This window comes from Leguminivora glycinivorella, chromosome 1 (assembly GCF_023078275.1).
Source record: "Leguminivora glycinivorella isolate SPB_JAAS2020 chromosome 1, LegGlyc_1.1, whole genome shotgun sequence".
In the NCBI taxonomy this organism is placed as follows: Eukaryota; Metazoa; Arthropoda; class Insecta; order Lepidoptera; family Tortricidae; genus Leguminivora; species Leguminivora glycinivorella.
The window spans coordinates 30565828-30579323 of NC_062971.1; the positions used below are offsets into that span (position 1 = coordinate 30565828).

The window sequence follows — 13496 nt, forward strand, 5'->3', positions numbered from 1 at the left end:
TAAAGATAAGTGATAAGAAGAAAAGTAGAAGTGACTTACAAGTGACTGTAATGAAGGGTGGGTGTCAGGACAGTGAGACCGTGAGGGCACAGCAAGCAACGGAAGAGCGCAGAGTATAGGTACTTAGTGTGTTACGCTACCTGAAATGTACACATGTCGAATCTATCAGACTAAAGTGAAAGCCATTGGAACTAAAACAAAAATGGAATAACCCACAAAATATATTTGTGGAGTCATAATCATCTATCAAGCAGCATTTAGGTAAAATGGTGTTACTTCCCAAGATCATTTTAAAAATTATTTTAATTGGAAAAAATTGTTAATTCACCAATACGGAAAAATATTTTCCAAATGTCAAAATGACTGTCCTTGGACATATCCTAGGACATATTTAGGAGATGGCTGGATAAATTAGATTCATGCCTGGATTATATAACAGTGATATGGCAAGAACAGGTATAAGCAGAGCATAGAAAAATACCTCCCCATTTGCCAAATGACTTCAGCCGGCCAGTCTGAATTCATAACATGAATTCACAGATACATCTGATTCAGAATATGTATGGCTGGCCTAGGAGGACAAGGATAAGTTGGCATGTGCAGAAAACCATAGACTTTGGTTAACTTAGTACTTAACATTTAGTTCATACCTGGTAGAACTGATATCAGTCATGGTAGGCTTGGTCACCAAATCTCTTGTGGGTCCTACACCGTCCAGCACGTACCACCATTTAAATCACTTCACAGTACATCACAATATTTTCTTACAATAAAATTGGGTCCTGCTCAATTAACCTAGCTTTACAGTGAATGACGCACGAATTGCTTTGCTATAGAAATCGATTCAACGCCAATTGTTTTAGCACTTTGAACTTGATTTCTGTGGTCAAACTTTTATTGCATCATCACGTGTTTGTAAGTTTGCAATTATGTAAAGACCTTCAATCACATAAAATATATCGCAAAGTAAACTATGTCAGTAGATTTGTCATTGCTGTGATTATAATATAAACACCGCCAGATTATTTTAACTTATCATAGCCGTTCAGATAACTCTACGCGAGATATCAAACTGAACTGAACGTCTGAAACCAATAGCCGATAGACGTGGCGATCATGATTCCGTGACGTAAATTGACGAATTCCTGGTGCGATGTCGATAAAAAAGGATAAAACGATATAAGTTGCACATATAAAAGAAGGACAGAGGTTTCGAGAATTTGCTACATCTAACGCGAAATTGCACATAGGAAAAAGGATCAGCTGATTGTCAATGTCACTTAACTGTCAGATAGCACTTTTTAAATTAATTTTATGGCCTGGATACGTGCTCGTTATGCCAACAAGTCAATAAAACACTGACAGTCTGGCCGAGAGTCTGGCATTGGTCTGGCACAAAGAACAATAATCTTAGTCTTGTATAGGCTACTTGACCCTTTTTCACAGTATGTCTTATATTATTAATTACTGTCTAATTAAACGAAAAAAAATAGTACCATATTTTATTACGACTTAAAAACCCGCAAAAAAATTATTTAAAGTTTACTTTTACGTGATCAGGCAAAAACAACATCAGCCATATTAATCTATAGAATATCTATGACATGACGTCAGTATTCACATTGTCACACCCGTCAACGACTATGAATTTTAATACAATAGAGGTTGCTTCTATGGAGATCAGATTACTATCTCTAATTTCCATAGTTGATCTGAATTATGTGACGTCACTCCATTGGCCAACACCGTTTTCGGAGTCCATAATTAAAAAAAAAACATACTTACACACATCTTTAATTAAAAATACGCAGTCAACACGCACTTTTAATGCCCGCAAGCTATAAATATTGATTTCTTAAGTTAAATACTACAGAAAACAATAACTTGATGTGCTAAATTCGATACGAGTCTAGTAGCCTATTCCTTGTATTTTAATATTTCTCATCAACCAATTGAAGACCGGTCTGGCGCAGTCGGTAACTCGGTAGTGACCCTGCCTGCTACGCCGCGGTCCCGGGTTCGAATCCCGGTTAGGGCATTTGTTTGTGTGATATTTGTTCCTGAGTCATGGATGTTTTCTATGTATATAAGTATTTATATATTATATATACAACGTGTTACACCATGCACTGAAAACCAGAAAACAGTTTGTTCAGAATCAAGAGTAGAATCGATTACGCTATATTTTAATGCAGGTTATTTTTTGTATTTAGTTTTCATTTTTTGCGTGCCCGATCTAAAAGTTACAAAAGCAAAAGTTACTACTGTATCTCTGATAGAGGATTTAGCTGGGGAGTTTATTGAAAAACCTTAAATTTTTTGACCAAAGCATGAAACTTGGCACAGTTGTTCCTTATATCAAAATAAGCCGATTAAGATCGGGAGCCTTCGGGAGCCTCCCCCCTGGGGCCCGGGAGGGGGGGTCAAAGTTCCGCTTCACCCGGCTTGGTTTGAAAAATTCTAACTTACCCCGTTTAGTTAATAGGTCATGTTTGGTATCGTTTTCGAGTAAATCAATAACGTAGAATTCGTTTTCAGTACTAAAATTATCATTTAATGGTAAATAAAATAAAAAAAATTAAAAAATTTGAAATTTTCATCCATGATTTACAAATTCAAGTCATCATAAATGACAAACTGTTTGCTTTTTCTATAAATAAAAAATATGACATGATAGCCTATTTAATATAGATTATAAAAAATATAACTTTTATCCACCTTTACTAACGTTAAGTTCCACAAAAAAATTACTTTAAGACGCGCGGCGTCGGTACGCCGCGAGCGTAATTTTAAAATGCCTTTATTTTAGAAACTCTATTAGACCCCGTTTAGCTATTAGGTCATGTTTGATATCGTTTTCGAGTAAATCAATAACGTAGAATTCAATTTTGGTACTAAAATTATAATTTAATGGTAAGTAAAATTTAAAAAAATTAAAAAATTTGAAATTTTCATCCATGATTTACAAATTCAAGTCATCATAAATGACAAACTGTTTGCTTTTTCTATAAATAAAAAATATGATAAGAAAGCCTATTTAATATAGATTATAAAAAATATAACTTTTATTCACCTTCACAAACGTTAAGTTCCACTAAAAAATTACTTTAAGACGCGCGGCGTCGGGACGCCGCGAGCGTAATTTTAAAATACCTCTATTTTAAAAACTCTATTAGACCCGGTTTAGCTATTAGGTCATGTTTGATATAGTTTTCGAGTAAATTAATAACAAAGAATTTATTTTTGGTACTACAATTATAATTTAATTGTAAATAAATTTTAAAAAAAATCATCTATAATTTGCAAATTCAAGTCAACAAAAATGTCAACCGTTTGCTTTTTCTCTTATGTCACCAAACACCCAGACAAGTTTGGTGGAAACTTCCTTCACGAACTGTTTGGTGTCTGATGACCATGGTCCAAATGTTTCAAATGCAATTGCCGCAAATATGTAGTTGTTTTTTTAAAAATGCATATTTGCACGTTTAAACTGGGCGTTTTGCAGCAGCAGTCTCTGGTTTCTGGGCCGAGCGTTAGACGTTGGACGGAGCCAAGGTATCCACACAGGTCACGCCCCACGCCAAGGGTCGTCCCAGAAACCAAGGCAAAAGCAAGCAACCATCAGGCCGCTTTCCGTCTGCTGCTGACAAGCCGACAGGTTCGAGGGTTGTCGGCATGTTCGCTGTGCCGAGAGCCTTGCGGATTAAATCGTTAAGTGCAGTGTGTCACAAAATTCGGCCAGCAATAGACTGGCAGTGGAGTCCGTGGTGTCCTAATGCGTCGGCAGCAAGGGTGTGGTTGGCATGTCTTTAGCCCCAGTCTTCGACAAATGGCAGTATATGATGAAGTAAGGCAGCCTCGGAAGGAGGTATGTTCTCCAAGTGTCGATCTTTTCTAGTAAAGAGGTTCTTCCGGCACTCATTCACTGTTGCGTAAGGACCCTTGATCTGAAACAATATGTGCATTGTCATTTTATTTAAACAGATTCTGCAACTATCAAATTACAACATTTTGGTGGATCACCTTCACTATTACACACTTACCTATCATACAAGATAATTACAAACTTTAGTAGAAACTGATTAGCCTATCTATGATATTGCTCCATCTCGTAATAGTTTGAAGCCTTGGGTGGCCATGTTTCTCCCTTGTTGATCGTTTCAAGCTGCGTTTATCGTACCTGTCCCATACTATGTCTAATCTAGAAACGTTTTCTTTTGGCTTTGAAGCTTAGCCAGGCCACTCAAGGTGTCAAACTATTACAAGATGGAGCAATATCAGAGGCAAATCAGATTCTACTAAAGTTTGTAATAATTTTCTATGATACGTAACGTAAGTGGGTAATACTGAAGGTTACGTGATCCACCAAAAAGTTGTAATTTGATAGTTGTAGACTCTAAAATGATAATGCACATATTGTTTCAGACCAAGTCGTTGCGCAACGGTGAATGAGTGGTCGAAGTACCTACCTCTTTAGGTACCAAAAAAGATCGACAATTGGAGAACATACCTCCTTCAGAGGCTGCCTTGGATCAGCATATACTGCGCACAGTGTACCAGGGGCCCATTTCTCGAAGCTACAAGTTACAATTTACAAGTGGTTGTTAATGTCTAATATGACAAGTTGCAAAGAGACTTCCGCTTGTAACTTGTAACTTTCAGTTTTGAAAAATGGGACTCAGGGCGTTCTTGTTTGGAGTCAGGCGTTGGCGTTGGTGCCACACCAAAATTTGCCAAGTCCGTCTTCTTGGGGATGGAAGGAAGAAGGAGACGAATGGGTACCACACTGGTCAGACAACACTGAAGTGGCCAGTATATGCTTAGAAGTTACAAGATGTAAATGTAAATCAGGTTGCAAAAACCGATGCAACTGCATAAAGAGGGTAGAGCCTTTTTTATGCAGTTCCATATGTACCCAGCTATGTTTTTGTGAAGGGAATGTATAGTATGAGTATGAGTATGAGTAATCTGTCAATTAGGACACCACAGACTAAACTATAAGTGCTAACTTTTCAGTGTTGGATACTCTATGGCAGTTCCGACTCAATTATAATAAGCTCATTATAATTGACTTTAGTTAACTATAATAATTTCAAAAATAGAACTTGATACAATTTCTATACTAATTTGCGATACCTGGTAAATTTTCCTGCATCTGAAACACATTTTTTTTATCTGTCGCGTTATCGGCCAATCAGAGACGGTTATTACAAACAATTGGTTGCTAGGTAATTCGATGTTGATACAACGGTGAACGACTCTATTGACATTAATTTTAACTTGCATGAATGGTGATATTTCCGTCCATTGATGATGAAGATGATGACTCGTAGAAAAAGTATTGTATACAATAGTGATATAATTAAGCTTTTCACTCTCGTACCGTACTACACATGGTACTCGACTGAAAAGTTTTGTATTATATCACGATTGTATAAAATACTGTTATATAAATTTCTTTCAGGATTCACTACAATGAATAAATAACAGGTACAGTCGGTCTTTAGATCGTGTGGTCCGACCCAAGTGTTGCCGTTGTCGACACGTCAATATTAATGAATCTTTTTCTATTTATGCATTAACACACCTCTGACACTGGCGATCAAATATATGAAAGAGGCGCGTTCCCCGCAGACAGTCTAAGCTCGCGTAGGTGAACGCGTACTATCCTTTGTGAATAGGCTTTAATATCATATTTTTATATTTATAGAAAAAGCAAACCGTTTGACATTTATCGTGACTTGAATTTGCAACTCACAGAATTTTTTTATTTTTATTTCATTTAACATTAAATGGTCATTTTAGTACCAAAACTAAATTCTACGTTATTAATTTACTCGAAAACGATACTAAATATGACCTAATAGCTAAACGGGTTCTAATAGAGTTTTTTAAAATAAAGGTATGTTAAAATTACGCTCGCGGCGTCCCGACGCCGCGCGGCTTAAAGTTTTTTTTATGAAACTTAACGTTAGTAAAGGTGGGTAAAAGTTATATTATTCATAATCTATATTAAATAGGCTTTCATATCATATTTTTTATTTGTAGAAAAAGCAAACAGTTTGACATTTATGATGACTTGAATTTGTAAATCGTAGATGAAAATTTCAAACTTTTAATTTTTTTTTTATTTTATTTACCATTAAATCATAATTTCAGTACCAAAAATGAATTCTACGTTATTGATTTACTCGAAAACGATACCAAACATGACCTATGAACTAAACGGGCTATGTTAGAATTTTTCAAAGCAAGCCGGGTGAAGCGGTACTTTGACCCCCCCTCCCGAGCCCCAGGGGGGAGGCTCCCGAAGGCTCCCGATCTTAATCGGCTTATTTTGATATAAGGAACAACTGTGCCAAGTTTCATGCTTTGGTCAAGAAAAAGAAGGTTTGGCCTCTTTTTGTCGATAAACGTCCCCACTAATTGCATACTTGGTAATGTCAGGGGCGGCTCACTCCGCGATTCTATCGCCGCGCTCCAAGTACATGCTGGCGGCCGCGAGTTCGCGGCCTAATCAGGGGTGGCGTGCGTTCTCACGGAACGCACGTTCGCACTTTCTATTGTTACTTTACGTCGCGAAATTTTTTTAAAGTTGTTTTATGCGATGTCCGCGTATGAATGGCTAATGGTGCTTAGTTAAATAGACATCATGAATAAAATAGTACAATCTTACACAGATCTACTATTGATTAAGTCCCACGGAAAAGTTCAATAAGGCTTGTGATGTTGGGACTTGAACAAAAATATATATGAATACTGTATATATACCTAGAAAGTACCCAAGACTGGAATATAAATAGCATAACATTTCATCTGAGTATTAATTCGTTTTAATCCATAGGCAACCCTATCGTCCGGCGCTGCGCACGTGCTAGACGGAGAGCTGGCAGGATTTTGGAGTAGGTCCTTGAGGCAACCTGGAAAGGTGCTCAGATGCTTCTCTGATCATAGCCAACATCAGGTCTGCAAGTCTGGCAGCTGGGGAGCGGGGCTTTATCGAGCTATGAATTTTTAAAGATTTAATTTTTTGAGGCCCAAAAAAGGTGTTTGAGGCAACCTGGAATTATTAAAAAGTGAAAATAGAGTTCCTCAGAAGTCGCATAGTATTTATGCCAGATCATTTGGCCGGGTCCTTCACCGTGCCAGAACGGTACAAAGTGGTAAAAAAAAAAATTCCAAAAAAGGTTCTTGAGGCAGTCTGTCATTTTTACCAGTGAAAGATGAGGGTCTAAATAGCCATGGAAAAATAATGCCATGACATGAGGTGGGGTCCGTACCCTGCCATTCGATCTTGAAAGTCAATTTTTTAGTTTTTCGTAAATAACTCGTAAACGGTGGCCCACAGCAAAAAAATATGTTAAACAGAAAATATCTACATAAAATTTCCTACAAGAAAGGTTATGTACGTTTTTTCGATAGGATCAATATATAAATGGATAATTTAGTAAGAAAGTTTTTTTTAATCGATTACATGCTCCGTTTTTCGTCAATACCTCGTAAACGGTGGCCCACAGCAAAAAATTATGTTTAACAGAAAATATTTACATAAAATTTCCTATAAGAAAGGTTATATAACTTTTTTCGCTAGGATCAATTTTTTAGTTGGAAAGTATTTTTAAATAGATATTTGGGCCGTTTTTTGTTGATAACTCAAAAACGGTGGCTCACAGCCAAAAATAATGTTAGACAGAATTAATCTACATAATATTTTCTACAAGAAAGGTTCTATAAGATTTTTCGCTAGGATCAATATTTTAGTTGGAAAGTATTTTTAAATAGATTTCATGGGCAGTTTTTTGTTAATAACTCGAAATCTGTGGCTCACAGCCAAAAATAATGTTATACAGAATTAATCTAAATAATATTTCCTACAAGAAAGGTTCTATAACATTTTTCGCTAGAATCAATATTTTAGTTGGAAAGTATTTTTGAATAGATTTCATAGGCCGTTTTTTGTTAATAACTCGAAATCGGTGGCTCACAGCCAAAACTAATGTTTCACAGAATTAATCTTCATAATATTTCCTACAAGAAAGGTTCTTTAATATTTTTCGCTAGGATCAATATTTTAGTTGGAAAGTATTTTTCCAACTTCCCGGACCGCCGGCGAGTCCATCAGGGACGCTCCGGGCCTTAGGCCCTACGCGGAGCTCGGCCTTCGGCCTTCGCTCGGCTCCGAAGCTCCACCGTTGGGCCTTCGGCCCGCCGGTTACGCTTGTTTAAGACACTTTTCTAAGGAAATTGTATGGGAGCACTTTATGCCCGCAGTGAAATTACTTTGATTTGGCCCGGGTGGGAGCCTAAAGGTGAGCTCCGTTCCTGCGGCCCTCCGCGGGGTCGGCCTTCGGCCTCCCACCCTGAAGCTCGCCCTTCGGGCTCGCGAAAATTTTTTTGATGCAACTTTTTTCTACTCGGGCTCCTGTATGACATTTGATCGAGCACCCCCGGCTATCTCTTACGGTTTAAAAGTTGCCATACAAAAAAAGTGGAATTTTTTTTCCCATTTGTAGCATTTTTCAAATTTTTTTTATATCATTCTAATCTAGACCCTAGAGAGATTCTATGACCAAAATTTGAGCACTCTAGGATAAACTTGAAAAATCGACAAAAAACAAGTCGGCCATTTTGAAAAAAAAATGGCGGCCTCAAAAACTGCCCAGGGTCCTCTATGACATTTGGTCGAGCACCCCCCAATATCTCCCCCGTTTAGCCAGGCCGTCCAACATTTTTTGACCCAAGAGTCGCAGACCAGATTCCATATTTTTCCCACACGTCTCCCCGCTCCCTCTATACAAAGACACTTCGACCGTCGAAATCGGTTTAGCCGTTCTCCAGATATAGGGAGAGGTTAGAAATCAGTGGGGTTGCAGCTATATATAAGACCGTATGCCTGTTTGCCACCCACGGGATCAAGATTTGTTAAGTCGCAGTATACAGCATTTGTCGGAACTAGCTACTTACGAAAGCAAGTCTGTCGACAGAAAGGTATGTCCTATATGTATAATTTTTTTCTTATATGTCAACAAGAAGTTCTAGTTTAGGATAATATTATTTAAGAGTTACAATAAATGCAGGAATCCCAGGAAAAATACATAATATAAACCTCTTTTTATCGAAAAAATGGGGAAGATACGGAAGGTTATTTACTATGATTACCTCGTACAGCACGGGGAGCATGGTCGCGCGATAGACGATAAAATAGCAGGCCGTCCCTATCGCACTATTTGTAAGTGCGATATCCGGACGGCCTGATATTTTATCGTCTATCGCGCGACCATGCTTCCCGTGCTGGATATAACAAATAGGATTGTGATCATTTATTACCCCAAATAACATATTTAACAGCACAATCACGATTCTAAACGGGTGATCCCACTACGAAATTTGAAAACGTCTACCGAAAAAACTGATTTGTTTTAAGTATAAAAAGACATATTTTAAAATATTATATTATGATTAACTAGCTTAAGATATGTTCTTTTAGGAACATTATCAGTTTTTTAATAATCACTTAAGTATAGTTTCTTTATAGTTTTGAATGAAAAATGTTACATTTTGCAAAAAAACGCTCTTCTTTAGGAATAAGGCCTCTTAACCTTGGTTGATTCCGCTACTTAGATAGAGGGATGCAGGTGGACGTGCTGTACTTTGATTTAAAAAAAGCCTTTGATCGCGTAGATAACGACGTACTCTTAAGCAAATTATGCAGCATTGGTTTCTCGCCTAAACTGTTTTGCCTTTTTGCTAGTTATCTACGTGATAGACGGCAATATGTGCAGCACGAATGCTTTGTGTCGAGTGCCTACCCCACCCGTTCCGGGGTCAGTCAGGGCTCTATTCTGGGTCCTCTGCTCTTTGGTGTTATGGTCAATGATCTGGCCTTGGTGCCTAAGCATGCGCAATGCCTACTCTATGCTGACGACCTGAAACTAATTTACAGGGTCCAGGAAGATTCTGACTTACAATCTTTACAAAGTGATATTGATCGGGTTTATGAATTGAGTCTTGTAAACAAACTCCTGAAACTTCAGTTCAATGTTGACAACTGTGCGGTTATTACTTTTTGTAAAGCGCGTAGTCCCCTGTGTAGGCAGTATCTCCTGGGGTGGAAACCCATCGCCCGTGTCACATTGATACGGGACTTGGGGGTTGTTTTAGATTCCCACCTTAACTTTCATGAGCACATGACAATGCTTGCTGCAGACTGTTACCGCAGGCTTGGGTTTGTTGTCCGCAACGCCAAAGAATTTGACAATCCCAGGGACATAAAGCTTCTTTATACTGCCCTCATGAGAAGTAAGCTTGAGACAGCCTCAGCCGTTTGGAATCCCCATGAAGCGCCCTACATCCTGCTGCTCGAAAAGGTCCTAAAAACATTTTTGCGTTTCTTTTATAAAAAAATGTACGGGTATTACCGATTCTTGTACCCAACAAAATTCCTTTTGGGGACGTTGGGTTTCTTCTCGTTAGAAGTTAGGCGTAATGTCGTGCTGATGTCTGTTGCATGTGGTATTTTGAAGGGGGAGTCAGATTGCCCGGTTTGAGTATCCCAGCTGGTCCGTCTATTTGTTCCCTCTGTGACGAAATATGCTTTTCGTGATGCCTACATTCACGAAAAGCATATAACCCCTACTGGCGGTGCCGGCCGCTCGAACCGTGTTTTGCCACAAGTAACCGCTAGTTCGTGCACTGCAAATAGTGAATGAGTTTTTAGACGTGGCACCTAATGTTGATATTCTTGCGAGCAGATGGGCGTTTATACGTGACGAATGCATGAGGTTTTGTGTGGGATTGGATGCTAGGCCTTCATCTGTTATTTATTAGTTATGTTATGGTATGTAATGTTTTGATTTTGCTGTTTATTTAATATTTAATTTTGTGTTACTTGTTGTAATGTTTATTTAAAATTCACGGTGCTTTAGTTTTGTATACTGTCATACTGTGTAATTTTCTTTGTGTAAATAAATAAATAAATCTATTTAAATATAATAATATTTTTTAACGTTATCATTATCAATTTTAGGATCAATAGATCCTAGCGAAAAAACGTACAAAACTTTTATTGTAGCAAATTTTATGTTTGTTATTCCCGTTGAAGATTGATTTAGCTGTGGACCACCGTTTTCGAGTTATTTGCAAAAAACGGCTCGTGTAATCTATTTAAAATACTGTCCTACTAAAATATTGATCCTAACGAAAAATCATACATAACGTTTCTTGTAGCAAATATTATATAGATTATTTCTGTTTCATATTATTTCTGGTAATGGGACACCGTTTTTGATGTTATTAACAAAAAGCGGCCCATGTAATCTATTTCAAAATACTTTCCAACTAAAATATTGATCCTAGCGAAAAAACGTATAGAACCTTTCTTATAGGAAATTTTATGTAGATTTTATTCTCGTGAACATTTTATTTAGCTGTGGGCCACCGTTTACGAGGTATTTACAGAAAACGGCCCATGAAATCTATTTAAAAATATTTTCCAACTAAAATATTGATCCTAGCGAAAAATCTTATAGAACCTTTCTTGTAGGAAATATTATGACGATTAATTCTGTATACCATTATTTTTGCTGTGAGCCACCGTTTTTGAGTTATCAACAAAAAGCGGCCCATTTAAAAATACTTTCCAACTAAAATATTGATTCTAGCGAAAAAACGTATAGAACCTTTCTTGTAGGAAATCTTATGTAGATTTTTTCTCGTGAACATTTTATTTAGCTGTAGGCCACCGTTTACGAGGTATTTACAAAAAACGGCCCATGAAATCTATTTAAAAATACTTCCCAACTAAAATATTGATCCTAGCGAAAATATTATAGAACCTTTCTTGTAGGAAATATTATGAAGATTAATTCTGTGTAACATTAGTTTTGGCTGTGAGCCACCGATTTCGAGTTATTAACAAAAAACGGCCCATGAAATCTATTTAAAAATAATTTCCAACTAAAATATTGATTCTAGCGAAAAATGTTATAGAACCCTTCTTGTAGGAAATATTATGTAGATTAATTTTGTGTAACATTAGTTTTGGCTGTGAGCCACCGATTTCGAGTTATTAACAAAACACGGCCCATGTAATCTATTTAAAAATACTTTCCAACTAAAATATTGATTCTAGCGAAAAATGTTATAGAACCTTTCTTGTGGGAAATATTATGTAGATTAATTCTGTTTAACATTATTTTTGGCTGTGAGCCACCGAATTCGAGTTATTAACAAAAAACTGCCCATGAAATGTATTTAAAAATACTTTCCAACTAAAATATTGATTCTAGCGAAAAAACATATAGAACCTTTCTTGTAGGAAATATTATGTAGATTAATTCTGTCTAACATTATTTTTGGCTGTGAGCCACCGTTTTTGAGTTATCAACAAAAAACGGCCCAAATATCTATTTAAAAATACTTTCCAACTAAAAAATTGATCCTAGCGAAAAAAGTTATATAACCTTTCTTATAGGAAATTTTATGTAGATATTTTCTGTTAAACATAATTTTTTGCTGTGGGCCACCGTTTACGAGGTATTGACGAAAAACGGAGCATGTAATCGATTAAAAAAAACTTTCTTACTAAATTATCCATTTATATATTGATCCTATCGAAAAAACGTACATAACCTTTCTTGTAGGAAATTTTATGTAGATATTTTCTGTTTAACATATTTTTTTGCTGTGGGCCACCGTTTACGAGTTATTTACGAAAAACTAAAAAATTGACTTTCAAGATCGAATGGCAGGGTACGGACCCCACCTCATGTCATGGCATTATTTTTCCATGGCTATTTAGACCCTCATCTTTCACTGGTAAAAATGACAGACTGCCTCAAGAACCTTTTTTGGAATTTTTTTTTTTACCACTTTGTACCGTTCTGGCACGGTGAAGGACCCGGCCAAATGATCTGGCATAAATACTATGCGACTTCTGAGGAACTCTATTTTCACTTTTTAATAATTCCAGGTTGCCTCAAACACCTTTTTTGGGCCTCAAAAAATAAAATCTTTAAAAATTCATAGCTCGATAAAGCCCCGCTCCCCAGCTGCCAGACTTGCAGACCTGATGTTGGCTATGATCAGAGAAGCATCTGAGCACCTTTCTAGGTTGCCTCAAGGACCTACTCCAAAATCCTGCCAGCTCTTGGACCATGCGGGTGCGGCTCGTTTCTTTGTTAGAATTTTGTAGGCATTTAAAAGGCGGCATTTCGTGAACATCAAAGCAGTGGGCCTTCAAACTCCAAACTTCAAACTTTTTATTTTGCAAGAATACACGTAAATACATAATAGGTCTTAAAACTAGGGAAGCGTCAGTGTATTCGACCAACAGGCATGCAAAAGATACTTAAACAGATTAAAAATTGAAGTTATAAAATGTCAACATGTAACTAACCTACCTTCGGAAATTGCAAAACAATAAATTTTAAATCATGTCAAAAAATAGGGTAGGTTCACATTAAAGGTATTAATGGTTACAAAGCTAGGCAGAACGG

At 37.0% G+C, this 13496-nt stretch overlaps 2 protein-coding genes across 4 annotated transcripts in view; one reads left to right on the forward strand and one right to left on the reverse strand.

The window, feature by feature from the left end:
- Window positions 1–13496, reverse strand: part of LOC125242253 (solute carrier family 52, riboflavin transporter, member 3) — a 29835-nt gene that overhangs the window by 14618 nt on the left and 1721 nt on the right. The window contains exons 1-2 of one of the 3 annotated variants that reach the window (XM_048151021.1): window positions 651–1322; window positions 40–140 (exon numbers count right to left, since the gene is read on the reverse strand). The exons of 1 other annotated variant lie outside the window; for it this stretch is intronic. Coding sequence is in view for 1 of the 2 variants with exons in the window: in XM_048150998.1 (XP_048006955.1) it covers window positions 651–673 (23 nt within the window). In the remaining variant the exon portion in view is untranslated. Of the gene's footprint in view, window positions 1–39; window positions 141–650; window positions 1324–13496 lie in introns of those variants that run through there. One more of the 3 variants, XM_048150998.1, reaches the window with a different exon arrangement.
- Window positions 1–13496, forward strand: part of LOC125242227 (glutamate receptor ionotropic, delta-1-like) — a 36088-nt gene that overhangs the window by 6175 nt on the left and 16417 nt on the right. The gene's annotated exons all lie outside the window — the stretch shown is intronic.